This window comes from Rana temporaria, chromosome 1 (assembly GCF_905171775.1).
Source record: "Rana temporaria chromosome 1, aRanTem1.1, whole genome shotgun sequence".
Lineage (NCBI taxonomy): Eukaryota > Metazoa > Chordata > Amphibia > Anura > Ranidae > Rana > Rana temporaria.
This window is the reverse complement of record NC_053489.1, coordinates 172862094-172875218: the sequence shown is the minus strand read 5'-3', so window position 1 is coordinate 172875218 and position 13125 is coordinate 172862094. Positions and strand designations below refer to the sequence as shown.

General features: G+C 43.5%; 1 protein-coding gene across 1 annotated transcript; it reads right to left on the bottom strand.

The window, feature by feature from the left end:
- Nucleotides 1–6658: 6658 nt before the first annotated feature.
- Nucleotides 6659–12659, bottom strand: RPL6 (ribosomal protein L6). Its single transcript, XM_040346156.1, has 6 exons — nt 12477–12659; nt 12304–12399; nt 10130–10273; nt 8226–8274; nt 7563–7747; nt 6659–6848 (listed from the first exon to the last, which is right to left on the bottom strand). Exons 1-6 carry the CDS (start codon nt 12642–12644, stop codon nt 6696–6698), a joined length of 795 nt encoding a protein of 264 aa, XP_040202090.1. The 5' UTR covers nt 12645–12659; the 3' UTR covers nt 6659–6695.
- Nucleotides 12660–13125: the final 466 nt, after the last annotated feature.

Genomic DNA, 13125 nt, shown 5'->3' with positions numbered 1-13125 from the left:
TCCAAGATGGCCGCCGCATGAGGAAAAAACACCATAGGACTACAGTAAAATGGCCGCCGCGCCATATAAACCGCGACCACGGCAAAATGGCGGCCGTTGCGCAGTTTAAAATACCCATAGTGACACAGCACCCAGCGTAGCACACAGTACACACAGCGCAGCACACAAAAACCTGTATGTAAAACAACACACACCGCCCCCGCTATACACACAGGCCCCGGTAGTAATAGAGACCCCAGAAGGCCCCCCCCTCACAGCCGCTACCCAAATGGGGAAGGAGGGAGAGGAAATAAAGGTGAGAGGAAAGCAGGGTAAACCCTCAGTCGACCTCCCAGGGGAAAATTCCAGCCATACTACCTTACCTGAGCAAGGGGCCACTACTTACCCGTCCTGCGACCACCGGCTGGAGGTATCCCAGACAGAACCAACGTCCACTAATGGCATTGGCTGTCGGCCAGACACACTGTGACAAAGCCATAGAGACCGGTCATATGTGTGCCCTAGAACATGACGTTTCCCGGCTGCCCCTGGAGCAATGGGGCCTGTCGTGGACGACCCAAAGCTGAGCTGAGGGCCGAACATGGGGGGACTACAAGAGTCAAGACCCAGCCTGTCACCCAGTCGGCAGTTGATCGAAGAATCTCAGGATCCAAAAATGCAGGAACAAAACAATAAAAAGCGGAAAAAAAAAATCGCTAAAAAATCCCCAGAGTACAGGACTCCAGAGTGCCTGTCCTCTCCTGACGTTAGGCAGAGAAAAACTGGGGCTGCTAGAGCAGGGTGCGAGTTATACCCGGGGAGACACGCCCCCTGGGAGGAGCTGCACTGAGGAAAGTTGTTAACACTTTAAGTGCTTTTTTTCTGCCTAACTCTCCTGGAAGGAAGCGGATATAACCCTAAGGTCAAAGGCTGCTGTGTCCGTCCATTAACGGAAGAGAAAATAAGGCAATACAATGTCCTCATTTAAATCAAAGGCCGACACCACGACCCTGTCACAGTGACGGTTCCCTGCATGAGAGGGCCGCCAACTCCGACACCCTTTTAGCTGAAGTGATGGCCATCAGGAAGGCTAACTTGTGTGACAGCAAGTCTAAGGAAATTTCATTAATATGTTCAAATGGTTGCTTCTGTAACACAGACAGCACCAAATTCAAGTCCCAAGGACACATAGGTGACTTGATGGGAGGGGGAGCAAGCACATTTTTAGCATTCACTAGGGTAGAAACTACGGATCCCAAAATACAGAAAGTCAGGTGCCACTTTGTCAAGCTTGACAAAGGAGCGTGCAGTGTCTCCGTCTCATCACTGTGCATGCTCCGAAATGCATAGCATCACATCTGTGACGTCATCCCACTCCACATTGCATTCCAGAACCCATCCGAGCCCTGTATATTATGTTCCAGACCTCGCTCTAATAGTTGCCCAAGGACCCAGAAATTATCTGGTGGACAGGACGCCAGCCCATCTCCATACGACTTCACAGGGACATCTTGAGACTGCTGACCTAAGTGGAGTGTTATTTCATCGGACACTACCACGCCTCTATAAAGAAACTTCCATGTGAGCGTTTTAATGAATTTCACTATTAAATTATACAGTTTTACTCAAGTAGCGCCCATCATTCCGTTTGCTCCTTTTTACATGATTTGGAGTCCCGATTCAGCTCCCCTGCAAAGCAGCCCTGGGTACTAAAGAAGTGTTACTTCACATCAAGTGCTACACAGTTCAAAAGGACTTGTATGGATATACTTTTACTTTGTATACCAGTCTTCGCCCCAATACTGTTATATATTTTTTTGAGAACCCAAGATACCACAGTCCTTTAACAGCCTGGATTCAATAGCCATGCCATCAAATTTTGAGACTGTAAATTGGCGTGGAATATAGGACCTTGAGACAGTTGATCGAGGCGAAGTGGAAGAGTCCATGGCCCATCTATTGTCAGTCTCAAAATCTCAGAGAACCAGGGCCTTCTGGGTGAGGCTCATTCCACCAGAATGACTAGAACTCCCTCTTTCCAAATCGGTACAACAAATGTGGAAGGAGAGGGATCAGACAGAAAGCATAAACCACAGAGTACGGTCTCCATGGAACGATCAGGGCATCTGCTCTGATTGCCAGAGGATCTCTTGTTCGGTACACAATTTGCTGTAGCTTTTGTGGAACCGTTTGTGGGAGTAGAGAGCTGGAGCTGAGAGCTCCAACAAACTGTGCCATCCACCTTTTAGACACTGGTTAAAAAAAAACAAAAAAAAAAACACACACATACACAATGTGCTTCCATGGGAGGGGTTATATAGGGAGGTCACTTCCCATCTAAAGAAGTTTGATCTACCAGTGCCGTTCACCTGATGAAGTATAACCCAGAAGGTAATGAATATTGGCCTGACTGTCCCATGATGTTTTTTTAAAAAAAAAAGCACACCTTGCATACACCCACAGCTAGCCCAAAACTCCCATTTGGTCACCACACCTAGGTGTCCAGCCTCTAGCTAGCTTGACCGATTGTTACAATCACTGGGACAACCTACAATAATAAAAATGGGTTTCACTTAGCCATCCAGGTGCAGGGCCACTTAGAAACTAAGGGCCAGATTCACCAAAGAGATACGCCGTCGTATCTCTGTTTCTATCTATGCGACCGATTCATAGAATCAGTTACGCATAGATAGCCAGAAGATCCGACAGGTGTAATTGTTTTACACTGTCGGATCTTAGGATGCAGTACCGAGTTCGTGTCTTAAACCAGCGTCGGGTATGCAAATTAGCAGTTACGGCAATCCACAAAGATTTTTCCCGTCGTTACGGCGTCGCAAGTGTTAGATTTCCGTCGCAAAGATAGTGCACCTTTAACATGGTGTAAAAGTACTCCACCATGTTAAAGTATGCCTGTCTTTCCCACATCGCTTTTGAATTTTTTTAAAATCTTTTATTTTTCCCGGCGTAAATCTTTTTTCACAAAACGTTGGCGTATCGAAATTTCACGCAAAGCACGCCGGGAAATTTGCGACGTGAGCATGCGCAGTACGTCCGGCGCGGGAGCGCGCCTAATTTAAATGGTACCCGCCCCATTTGAATTGGACCAGCTTGCGCTGGACCTGTTTACGATACACCGCCGCAAATTTCCAGGTAAGTGCTTTGTGGATCGGGCACTAAATCGGAAAAATTGCGGCGGTGTAACGTAAACCGGTTACGTTACGCTGCCCCCGCTGTACGTGAATCTGGCCCTAAAAGCCCAGTCTACACCCGTTGCAGCAGGTTCCTGTCACTTGATGACCGGGTACGTTTTTCATTTTTAAGGTCTACTCCCTTGGACCTGTACAGCACCCTGCAGGAACGCCTCAGTACTGAAGTGTCCATGATTCCACTTCGCAGGGTCCAGCGCCCGGAGGTTGCATTACAGGCAAAAGCCATGCAGGATATTTTTGAGAGGCTTGGGTACCATTTATCTAGGCCTGTAAAGCCTGTGTCCAATTGATCCGATCGGTCAATCCCATGATCCATTTAAGAACTGTTTGGGGGGACTAGAGAACTGGAGCTCAAACAAACCGTGCCAACCAGCTTGCACTGGTTATAATAAAAAAAAAAAAAAAAAAAAACTGAAGTGCTTCCTGTGTGGAAAATGTTATATAGGATGATCACTTCCTGTCTGAAGACCTTTGGTCTACCCATGTCCATTCACCTGATGGAGTATAACCCAGTAGGTAATGAATATTGGCCTGTGTCCCATAATGTATGAAAAATATATTTTAATATTAAAGCAGTTTGACACTTTTATTGATCCTAGCATAATTCTACTAAAAAACGATTATACATTGTTACTAATGGACACTGCCAAGATATAATTTTAACGCTCACAAGTTTATCCCACCTGGTGCCATCATGATTGTGGGCATGCGACACCCAATCCAATCTCTTCTGGGATAAGCTTAGGAGAGAGAGGTGCATGCTGGGTAACCAGCATGCACCGCTTGATCTGGCACAATTCCCCGGCAGCCATAGTACTGTTCTTAAAGTTGCCATAATGGGTGGCGACGGAGGAAGGTCCTGTTATGACAAACATCTCGGCGCTGTGATTCGCCTTAAATCAAGTTATTTCCAGTCAGAAAATTACATTTTTGATCACAGTACTGTCCACAGACTCCTGGGAAATGACACATTTCCAAGGAGCACAAAGAAGGGAGGAAGCAACGAGGAGCGCAGCAGGCCAGGAAGTAGCAGATCAAAACTACATTACAGGGTGATTCTGAGAGAGATAGATATCTATTTATCTCTCTCATACACACATTTCATGCCTCCAATTTTTTATAGGTCGCTGCACAGCGTCATGGCTATTCATTGAGGACTCCAAGCTGACAGCAAAGGATGTGAGGGGTTGTAATTCATTCAAACGGAGCCCTGTGCGGCCACACTGTTTTCAAATAGTGGCAGCTAGTACGGGGAACATCTCCCCACAGGGAGTGGGGCAGCGGGCGGTGGCTGCAACATTACTAACATGTTTCCCAGAGGTGAATTTATCCTTTGTACTCAGCAGTGCCAGTAATGAGGTAGCTCCCGATACTGGGCATACTTACAAAAGCGAGTCTTTAAAAAAGGCAGGGTCCAGCACTGATGCAATGCCACAGCTCTGGAAAATGCCTGACCGCTTACTTTTTCCAGTACACAAATGCCTGAAATTTTCCACAATGCAGAGCGACTTTCCACTCTAGCACTGTACATCCAGTTCAGCAAGATGCCAGAACAACTAGCCAGACTTTGTATATGCTCCTATTCAGGTCAGCCTTTCCAGACCAGCAATGTTGGAAGCAAATTTTTTGTTACATGTTATTCACAACATTTAAAAATTGCAGCTCCCTTTTTTAGATAACTTCAGCACTGGAAAAAAAACAAAACGAATTTAAATAAATCTTTACGTGGGGGCTGCAAAGGTTGTGTTGCAATAATTATTCCCTGTCAGACCTCATCAGTTGTAAACTAGATTTAAACACCATACTAACAGAGGGTTCAATATTTAAAAGCTTACCTTCATCATTGAAAGTTAATAAAGAGATTAGTCTGCCCTACAGCCTTCTACTGGAAAAGGCTCACCGCAAATTTGTTATGTTGTGTGAATGGAAACAAAAATATTTAGAATGATCAACCAGCAACAAAACAGCAGCACCCTGTAGGACAGGCATGTCCAAAGTCTGGCCCGTGGGCCAAATGCAGCCCCCCTGTTGAATATGGCCCCCCTGGGGATTTGGATATATATTGTGCATTCATGGCAATGGTAAGGCTGTGCGTGTTATACGCAGATAAATACGGTATATCCAAATGACACGCCCAAGCTCATCTCTTCCTCACACAGCCACAAAGACAAGAGAATTCTTGTTGGGCAGTGTATTAGTGCTCAGACAAACACACTTAGACCAAATTTTAATATTTAAAAGAATGTCAGGCAAAATAGTTGGCCCTCACGCATGTTCACTTCATCAAATCTGGCCCTCTTTGAAAAAAGTTTGGACACCCCTGCTGTAGGAAGATGCAAAGCGGTATGCTGTATAACTGCTGCAGTAGAAACCTGTGTGTTTTTAGCTGTCAAATATTGATGTGAACACTTGTAACTGTAGCAAAAAGGGGGGTTGTAAGGGGGAAAATAAAGATGCAAAAAAATAGAAAACACTAGGGCTGCAACTAACGATTATTTTCATAATCGATTAGTTGGCCGATTATTGTTTCGATTAATCGGATAATAGCCTTAAAAAAAACAATTACTACATTTTTACAGGCCAATTTGTTGTTGGGCAGATTACAAAACGCAAATTGCCGTAAAAACACATTACATGCTTTTCTGCAGCTTCTCCATTGAAGTATATTGAACCAAAAAAAAAAAAAGCACCGTTTTGCGTTAAAAGGTCCCCGCCCCTTTCCAAATACGCAGCAGCTGAAAATCATGGATGTGAACGTGTCCCAAAGTAAAACGTGTAAAAGAACTGTAGTGTGTTTCTTCAAAAAGCACAAGAAAACAGAGGTGTGAACCCAGGCCTGAGATGTTTAGTAACATAATGGGGTTAAAACAAAAATAAGTACAAAAAGAGCAAATAATCGCTACTGTAAGGGGTTCAATTTTTTACTGTGGGACAGTGAAAGTAATATTTACAGTAGCGATTTGCTTTTTTGTACTATAAAGGGATAATTTTAGTTATTTTAACCCCATTATGTTACTGGCCGATTAATCGATTATGAAAATTGTAATCAATGAATTTCATAATCGATTAGTTGTTTCGGCCCTAGAAAACACCCCCCTAAAAAGCCAACACAAAACTAATCCAGTCGCAGGGTAATGTCATAATGTGCCATTATCAACTGCATGCCATCTCATTATGACAGGACTTGCCTAAATGAGATTCCTCCAGTGGCACAGTGCCACCAACAAGGAATCCATCTTCACCTGGTCTTCCTTAAGGGTATGCAGGCTTCGGCTGTTTAAAAATGGCCAAGTAGCAATGCCACTCCTGCGCATGTGGAGCCCTCAATAAACCACGTCTCCTAAACTGTGCAAGTATATACAGGAGAGATTTACCTACGGGTAAGCCTTACCCTGTAGGTACGAAGGGAGTTGACTCCCACTTTAATATACCAAGGTAGGATGCTGCTGTTAAACAATACAACACAGTAATGGATTTACATTATCTTTTAATAAGCTTTGAAACTTTTTAGAAGACGAGTTTGTGTGGGTACATTCCATTTGACAGTGAAAATTGGGAGCGCAGGTATCCTTGAAGCTGGGTCTCTTTCTTGATAAGAGGCAGGAGCTGCGAGTCCACAAACTTCTGGTCTGCTTTGCGTTGCTGTGTCACAGCATATTTCTGGAAAAAAATAAAAATATATAAAATTGTTTGCACTATTTTTCATTACTACTAAATTAAAATGTCCAAGTACAGTAGCATATGTGGCTCTTTGAACACCAACTGAAGGATTTGTACTGTGGCTCAATCATGCTAAACCGGCAATCACTTCAGGCAGACATAAGCTGCTTCAACACAATGCAGCAGAAAAAGGTGTATTAGAAAAATGCCATTCATTTTAAAAAGGCACACTAAGGCAAATCAGCTTCAAAACGTACAGTAACATACCAACTTGCTGTGCCACATTGCCAATTCATTTTTGGATGTTCTATTGTGTTGCCAGCCAGGGCTGCTTTAACACACGGAAAAAACCTTCACCACCATAACAAGGACCACCAAGGTCTGAATGAGCCCTTACAGCAGTCGACTGCTACACAGAGAGATAACAAAATGATACCTATGGTGTGGTGTGTGCTACATAAGCAGCTTTTATCAACTATGAACTCATTACATACTGTAAAAATGTTAGGATTTACATTAATGTATACAATTACAAATTCAAAAACTCCAAATTTGTAATGGTAGCATTCAGCAAGCAGAGCAATACAACCAAATATCTTGTTTGCGTGAGTTCTATTAATTTATAAACTAAGTGTAGCAACTCATGAATTACCAGCATCACCGTATGAAGCACAAGTACGCCTTTTAACGTATTTAAAAATCCAGGTTACTTACTTCCTTCTCAGTGTCAAAAATCTCTCCCTCCTGGTGCTTGGGCTTACGCAGCTTCTTCTTCTTGAAGTAAGAGTCAGTCAAGTGTTTTGGAACTTTCAAACTGGAAATATCGACTTTAGTAGACGTGGCAATGACAAATCTCTGATGTGCTCTCCTCAGGGGAACTCTGTTGATGGCAAGAGGACCTAAAAAACACAAAACCCCCCATTGAAAAAATATGAATATGAATTCCACAATAAAAATTTTCCTGCATTAGGTTTTTGGGTTGCAAAATAAACACTGACACCTGCCCAAGACTACGCTAGTCAATTCAAATATGGCTGCAATTAAGACATGAATCCAAACCTCCTGGATTTCAGTGGCAAGACCAAATGCTATGCAAGGGGGGTCTTCAAAACCATGGCCCTCCAGTTCAGGAACTACAACTCCTGGCATGTCTGAACGTCTACATGTCTGTTTACAATGACTCATGGGACATGTAGTTGCGCAACAGCTGTAGGGCCATAGTTTGAAGACTCCTGTGCTATATTCTTAAAGCCTACAAGTGACATGCACACTTTTTCAAGGGCCTCTAAAATGAACCTGTGCTCAGCCCAAGCAGGGCAATGTCAATAACTGGTACTGTCCCTGAAAAGCAGAAAAAACACAATTTGATAAGCTTACCTGTGACCAAGAGAAGACCAGTCTGAAGCTGTTTCAGGAACACAACACGCTGTGGAAAAATAAAAAAGCACAAACTTAAGAAAAAGAGCTTTGATCAAAGAAACGGACCATTATAAAGTTAAAGGGGTTGTAAAGGAATCCCCCCCCCTAAATAGCTTACTTTACCTTCGTGCAGTCCTCCACTTACCTCATCCTTCCATTTTGCTTTTAAAGTCTAACTCCACACAGTAATGCAAGGCTTTCTCCCTGGTGTGGAGAAAGCCTCTTGAGGGGGCGAGCAGGAGTGTCAGGATGCCCACCAACACACAGCTCCTTTCTATCTGCAAAGTAGAGTGTCCCGACTTGCCTGCTCACCCCCTTCCCCCCTCAAGAGGCTTTTTCCACACCAATGAGAAAGCCTTGCATTACTGTGTGGAGTTACAGACAGAAGAACAGAAAGCAAGGATTTCTCAGAAGAAATAAGGACATTTAAAAGCAGTGGGGGCACACACACACACACACACACACTTTTGGTAAACTCATGTAAAGAATCCAAGCAACGGACTCTGAGAACATGCACTGCATTCACACAATTTCAAAGTAACCATGAGATAAAACAAAGTTGAGGAATATTCCTTTATCCTATGGTTTCTCAAATACATGTACACTAAAAACTACATGATTGAATCAGTACCGATATTGCCGCTTTACTAACCTGACAGCATATTCTAAATAGGAAATGTATTAAAGATTCTAACCACCAGCAAGAATGAGTCCTTACATTTAAAGAGCGCCTGTCATTTCAGAGCCATCATGGTAGTGATTATCCACTCACCACCTGCTGCCACATACCTCATGTTGAGGCACTGCCACATCACCAGCCGCCCATTAAAGTGAATAACGGTCAGAGAGTCAACAGCGGGTCAGAAGATCTGATTCAGGACAGATGACCGTTGCTCATTAAAAAATTATGATTTAAATAGGGTTGATTTAAATCAAATCCACCCTGTATGCATGTATAAAAAAGGAGGAATATTTGCATGGAAACACACCAAGAACACCCATAAATAATGGAAGCCTATGGTAAAGTGTGGGTAACCTGAACAAAAACCAAGAGTACACTTTGGGGAAATGGCAGAACAGTGTGTAAAAGGACCTTACAATTTATATTCCAGGGATATTCACAAAACCCTACTAGACCCACAAAAGTATGAACGTATTAAAACTACATATCAACACCAATTACAGATTAACAAGAAATAAAGCTATGTGGACACCAGATCACGTGAATCCTTGGATCAGGAAACCAAATAGTAGAAGCCTCCATGGATAATGTTAGCTAAAGGCAATTGTTCTTTTCCATTCTAGATGGGCATGTGTTGCTCAGTCATATTTCCTTTTAATTACCAAAACATACATGGCCTGGCAATTCGGCATATTAATGTATAAACGTGGGGAAGCAGCCTTTAAATGACTTATGGCCAGTGCTTGGCAAAAAGTGCCAAAGAGCAAGTCTTTAACCAAGTTAGCAGTTTAAAAAAAAAAAAAAAAAAAAAATACTCAGATCCACCTAAAAACATCCTTTTGATCTTGCACAAAACCATGTGGAAGATACATGTGATCTCCAAGCACCACATGGGTGGTTTATTTGATAGAATAGTGATCTATTTTACAAATTCAATTGCATATGGATTTCCTTTCTGTTTTATGTGGATGAATAAGTATTGTCATATTTCCTGCACTACAGAGATAGATATAGCTCTATCCCACCCCCACATACATCCTTACTGTTGTCTGCTCATGTGGTGAACATATACCAGTTATTAAAGGGTACTTAAACCTTGCAAATACCCAACTAGAAGACTACTCAAAATATGACTCAAGAGAAAATACTTTCTTCCAGCTTCAAAAGTCAAAACAAATACCTTTCCCCTATGACGTCCATTAAGAAGAATCAGCACAGTCCCGGGAGTGATACTGGAACGCAGATTGCGCTTGTGCTTGCTAAATGGTTTCTTTCCGTGGCTCAACAGTTTGCGTGGAACATCTTCAGTGGGATAATAACGTGGCTAGATGGGAAAACAAAAACACTGTCAAAAGTACTGACAACTCAACATAAGACCCTTACACTTCAAAAAGCAAATTCCTAAATTCCCACTTGAAAATATAGTCATACAGCCATTGAGCCCTCTGTTGCATCAAGCAAAAAGAACACTGTACGCTCCATGCTGTGGCCATCATATGAAAGGGCTGAAAGATTAGGGTTACAGTGTGCATAACCTAAACATGTATTGAGAGCTGATAGGAATATACAGACTGTTGCAAATTGCAAGGGCCACTTGAATTAGCCACTACCTGGAAATGCTTACAGATATCAGGCAGACTGGCTGCGACAGCCAAGCTTTGGCTCAATTTTTAAAGCAGAACTAAAAACAAATGCCGACAGATATGCTTTTATAAGAGGAGACTCTGCATGGCACTTCAATAAAAAAATGGCATTCCTGCTCATCTTCTCTTTTTAATGCCACGTTTACACAGCCACACATGCCCAGAATAATTCAGTGCTAGGACGTGCAAGCATGTAGAGGCAGTTATGTCAACGCAGCAAATTAAGATGGAGACTCCAAACCCAGATCAGGCGAATGTGAAAGCGCCAGTAACGCAGGGGACTGTAGCCACAAATTTGCTGAAGAAGGGCATTGACCAAGCAAGAGTGCCATAATTTGCAAATACGCTGAGCACCTGCACATTATGGTAAAAGCTTCTCAGGGCCCCAACATCAAGTGATTTTGTTCCACTTGGAAATGGTTGTAAACCCTTGTATATACCCAGTCAATGTATTGGCCTTAGACCCCCTTTCACAGAGTTTTTCAGGCATTACAGCACTAAAAATAGCGCTGCTATACTGCCTGAAAAACTCCTGCACTGCATACTCTATGTGAAAGTCCGAGGGCTTTCACACTGCAGCGATGTGCTGGCGGGAGACAAAAAAAAAAAAAAAAAAATCTGTTGTCAGCAGCATCTTTGGAGCGGTGAGAGGAGCAGCGTGTATACCGCCCCTTCCCATTAAAAACAATGGGAATCGCGGCAATACCGCCCGCAATGCGCCTCTGTAGAGGCACATTGCGGGCAGTATTAACCCTTTATCGGACGCTAGCGGGGGGTTAATATCGCACCGCTAGCGGCCGAATCCCGCGGCAAATCCGACGGTATAGCGCCGCTATTTCGCCACCGTGGCTCCCGCCCCAGTGTGAAAGGGGCCTTAGAAAGAAATCCTTCTACATAAGTTGTACTCGTTTATCTACATAATCTGTCTTCTCTTCATATGTTCAAAATCAAGTAACTCAAAAAAGGGAGGGGAGCCGATGTGTTACAGCACACAGGAGCAGAGCTGAGGTTGTCAATCAGCTGGATATGCCTCCTGGGTCACCATTTATTTTGGTATTAGGAAAAAATAAAAAATCGTCAGGAGTGACTCATGCCGACAGCAGAGGAATGAATCAGCCGACAGACATGACACTTCGTGCTCTTAGCATTACTAAAGGAAAACTTTTTTTTTTTTAAATGACAAACATGTCATACTTACCTCCACTGTGCAGTTTGTTTTGCACAAAGTGGGCCCGATCCATGCCTTCTGGGGTCCCTCGGCGGCTGTCTCTGGTCCTCCCCGCAATTAGTCACCAGTCATGTGAGAGCTTGCATGATGGTCACCAATTGCGGGCGCTCTCCCGTGATACAGCGAGCGGTCACAGCCACTCACTGTATCACTCGGCCCCGCCACGTCATGGATGTGATTGACAGCAGCGCCAGCCAATGGGTGCGCTGTTCTCAATCTATCCGCTCTAACCAATCAGCAGCCAGGCTAAGCGGCGAAGAGGATCGCGGGACTTGAGGGGTCAGACAAGTATAAGGGGGGCCGGCAGCATCAGATGTTTTTTCACCCTAATGCATAGATTGCATTAAGGTGAAAAAACATTTTCCTTTACAACTCCTTTAATTGAGACAAGTACACACTATAGGAGGATATGCCTTGGTCAGGCTTAGGACAAGACAAAAAAAAAAAAAAAAAAAAAAAAAAAAAAAAAAAAAAAGCACTTACCATCTTGCGCAACTTGACCACACGGTTGCCACCATTCTTATCACCACCAACTGTTTTTGTTACTGTAGCTCGAGGCTTCTCTTTCTTCTTTTCAATCTGTGAAAAACAACAGTGTAAGCATACGAGACTTAAACAAAGCCAATTTTTCAATACTAAAGTGATGAAGTTGTTACCTTAGTCTCTGGAGCCTTATACTTGCGCTTGTACAAGGCTTTCCTTGCATACATGGCAGATCGGGAATATTTCCCAATTCCACGGGCCAGAACTGGATTGCGGCTGGCATGATGCCTCCTGACCTTCTTCTCAGCCTGCTCTCCTGCCATCTGTAGGAAAATATACATGCTTGAGATATACACAGATCATATCAGCTGTAATTTATTTACAAGTGATGCTGTACCAAGACTGGACATTCAGAAAAATAAGTCTTGACATTTCTTAAGCAAGCACCATACAGATGTACAAACAACCCAATAACAACCCTGGTAAGCGTGACAGGCAATATGGGTCACTAAATTAAGTAAAGGACAATGTATTATGGACAAGAAGGTATAGTATCAAGTCACAAAAAGGGGCATGGCTCTGTTAGAAAGGGCCAACAATTAAAGCGAGGTTCCGCCCGCAATCTATTTTTTTTAGAGTCAGCAGCTACAAACACTGTAGCTGCTGACTTAAGGACACTTGCCTGTCCTAGGTAGCCGCGATGTCTGCCCCCCGAGGTCGATCCCTCGATCGTTGCAGCTCCCGGCGCCGCCATGCCCACTAAGGGGAAACAGGCAGTGGAGCCTTGCGGCTTCACTGCCCGTTTCCTACTGCGCGAGTCTT

Coding starts and splice junctions, on each gene's coding strand:
- RPL6 (XM_040346156.1), bottom strand. CDS start 12,644: ATGTATATTTTCCTACAGATGGCAGGAGAGCAGGCTGAGAAGAAGGTC. Junction 10,274..12,303: donor TGGTCAAGTTGCGCAAGATG/GTAAGTGCTTTT, acceptor TTTCCCATCTAG/CCACGTTATTATCCCACTGA. Junction 7,748..8,225: donor TGGTCTTCTCTTGGTCACAG/GTAAGCTTATCA, acceptor TGTGTTTTTTAG/GTCCTCTTGCCATCAACAGA.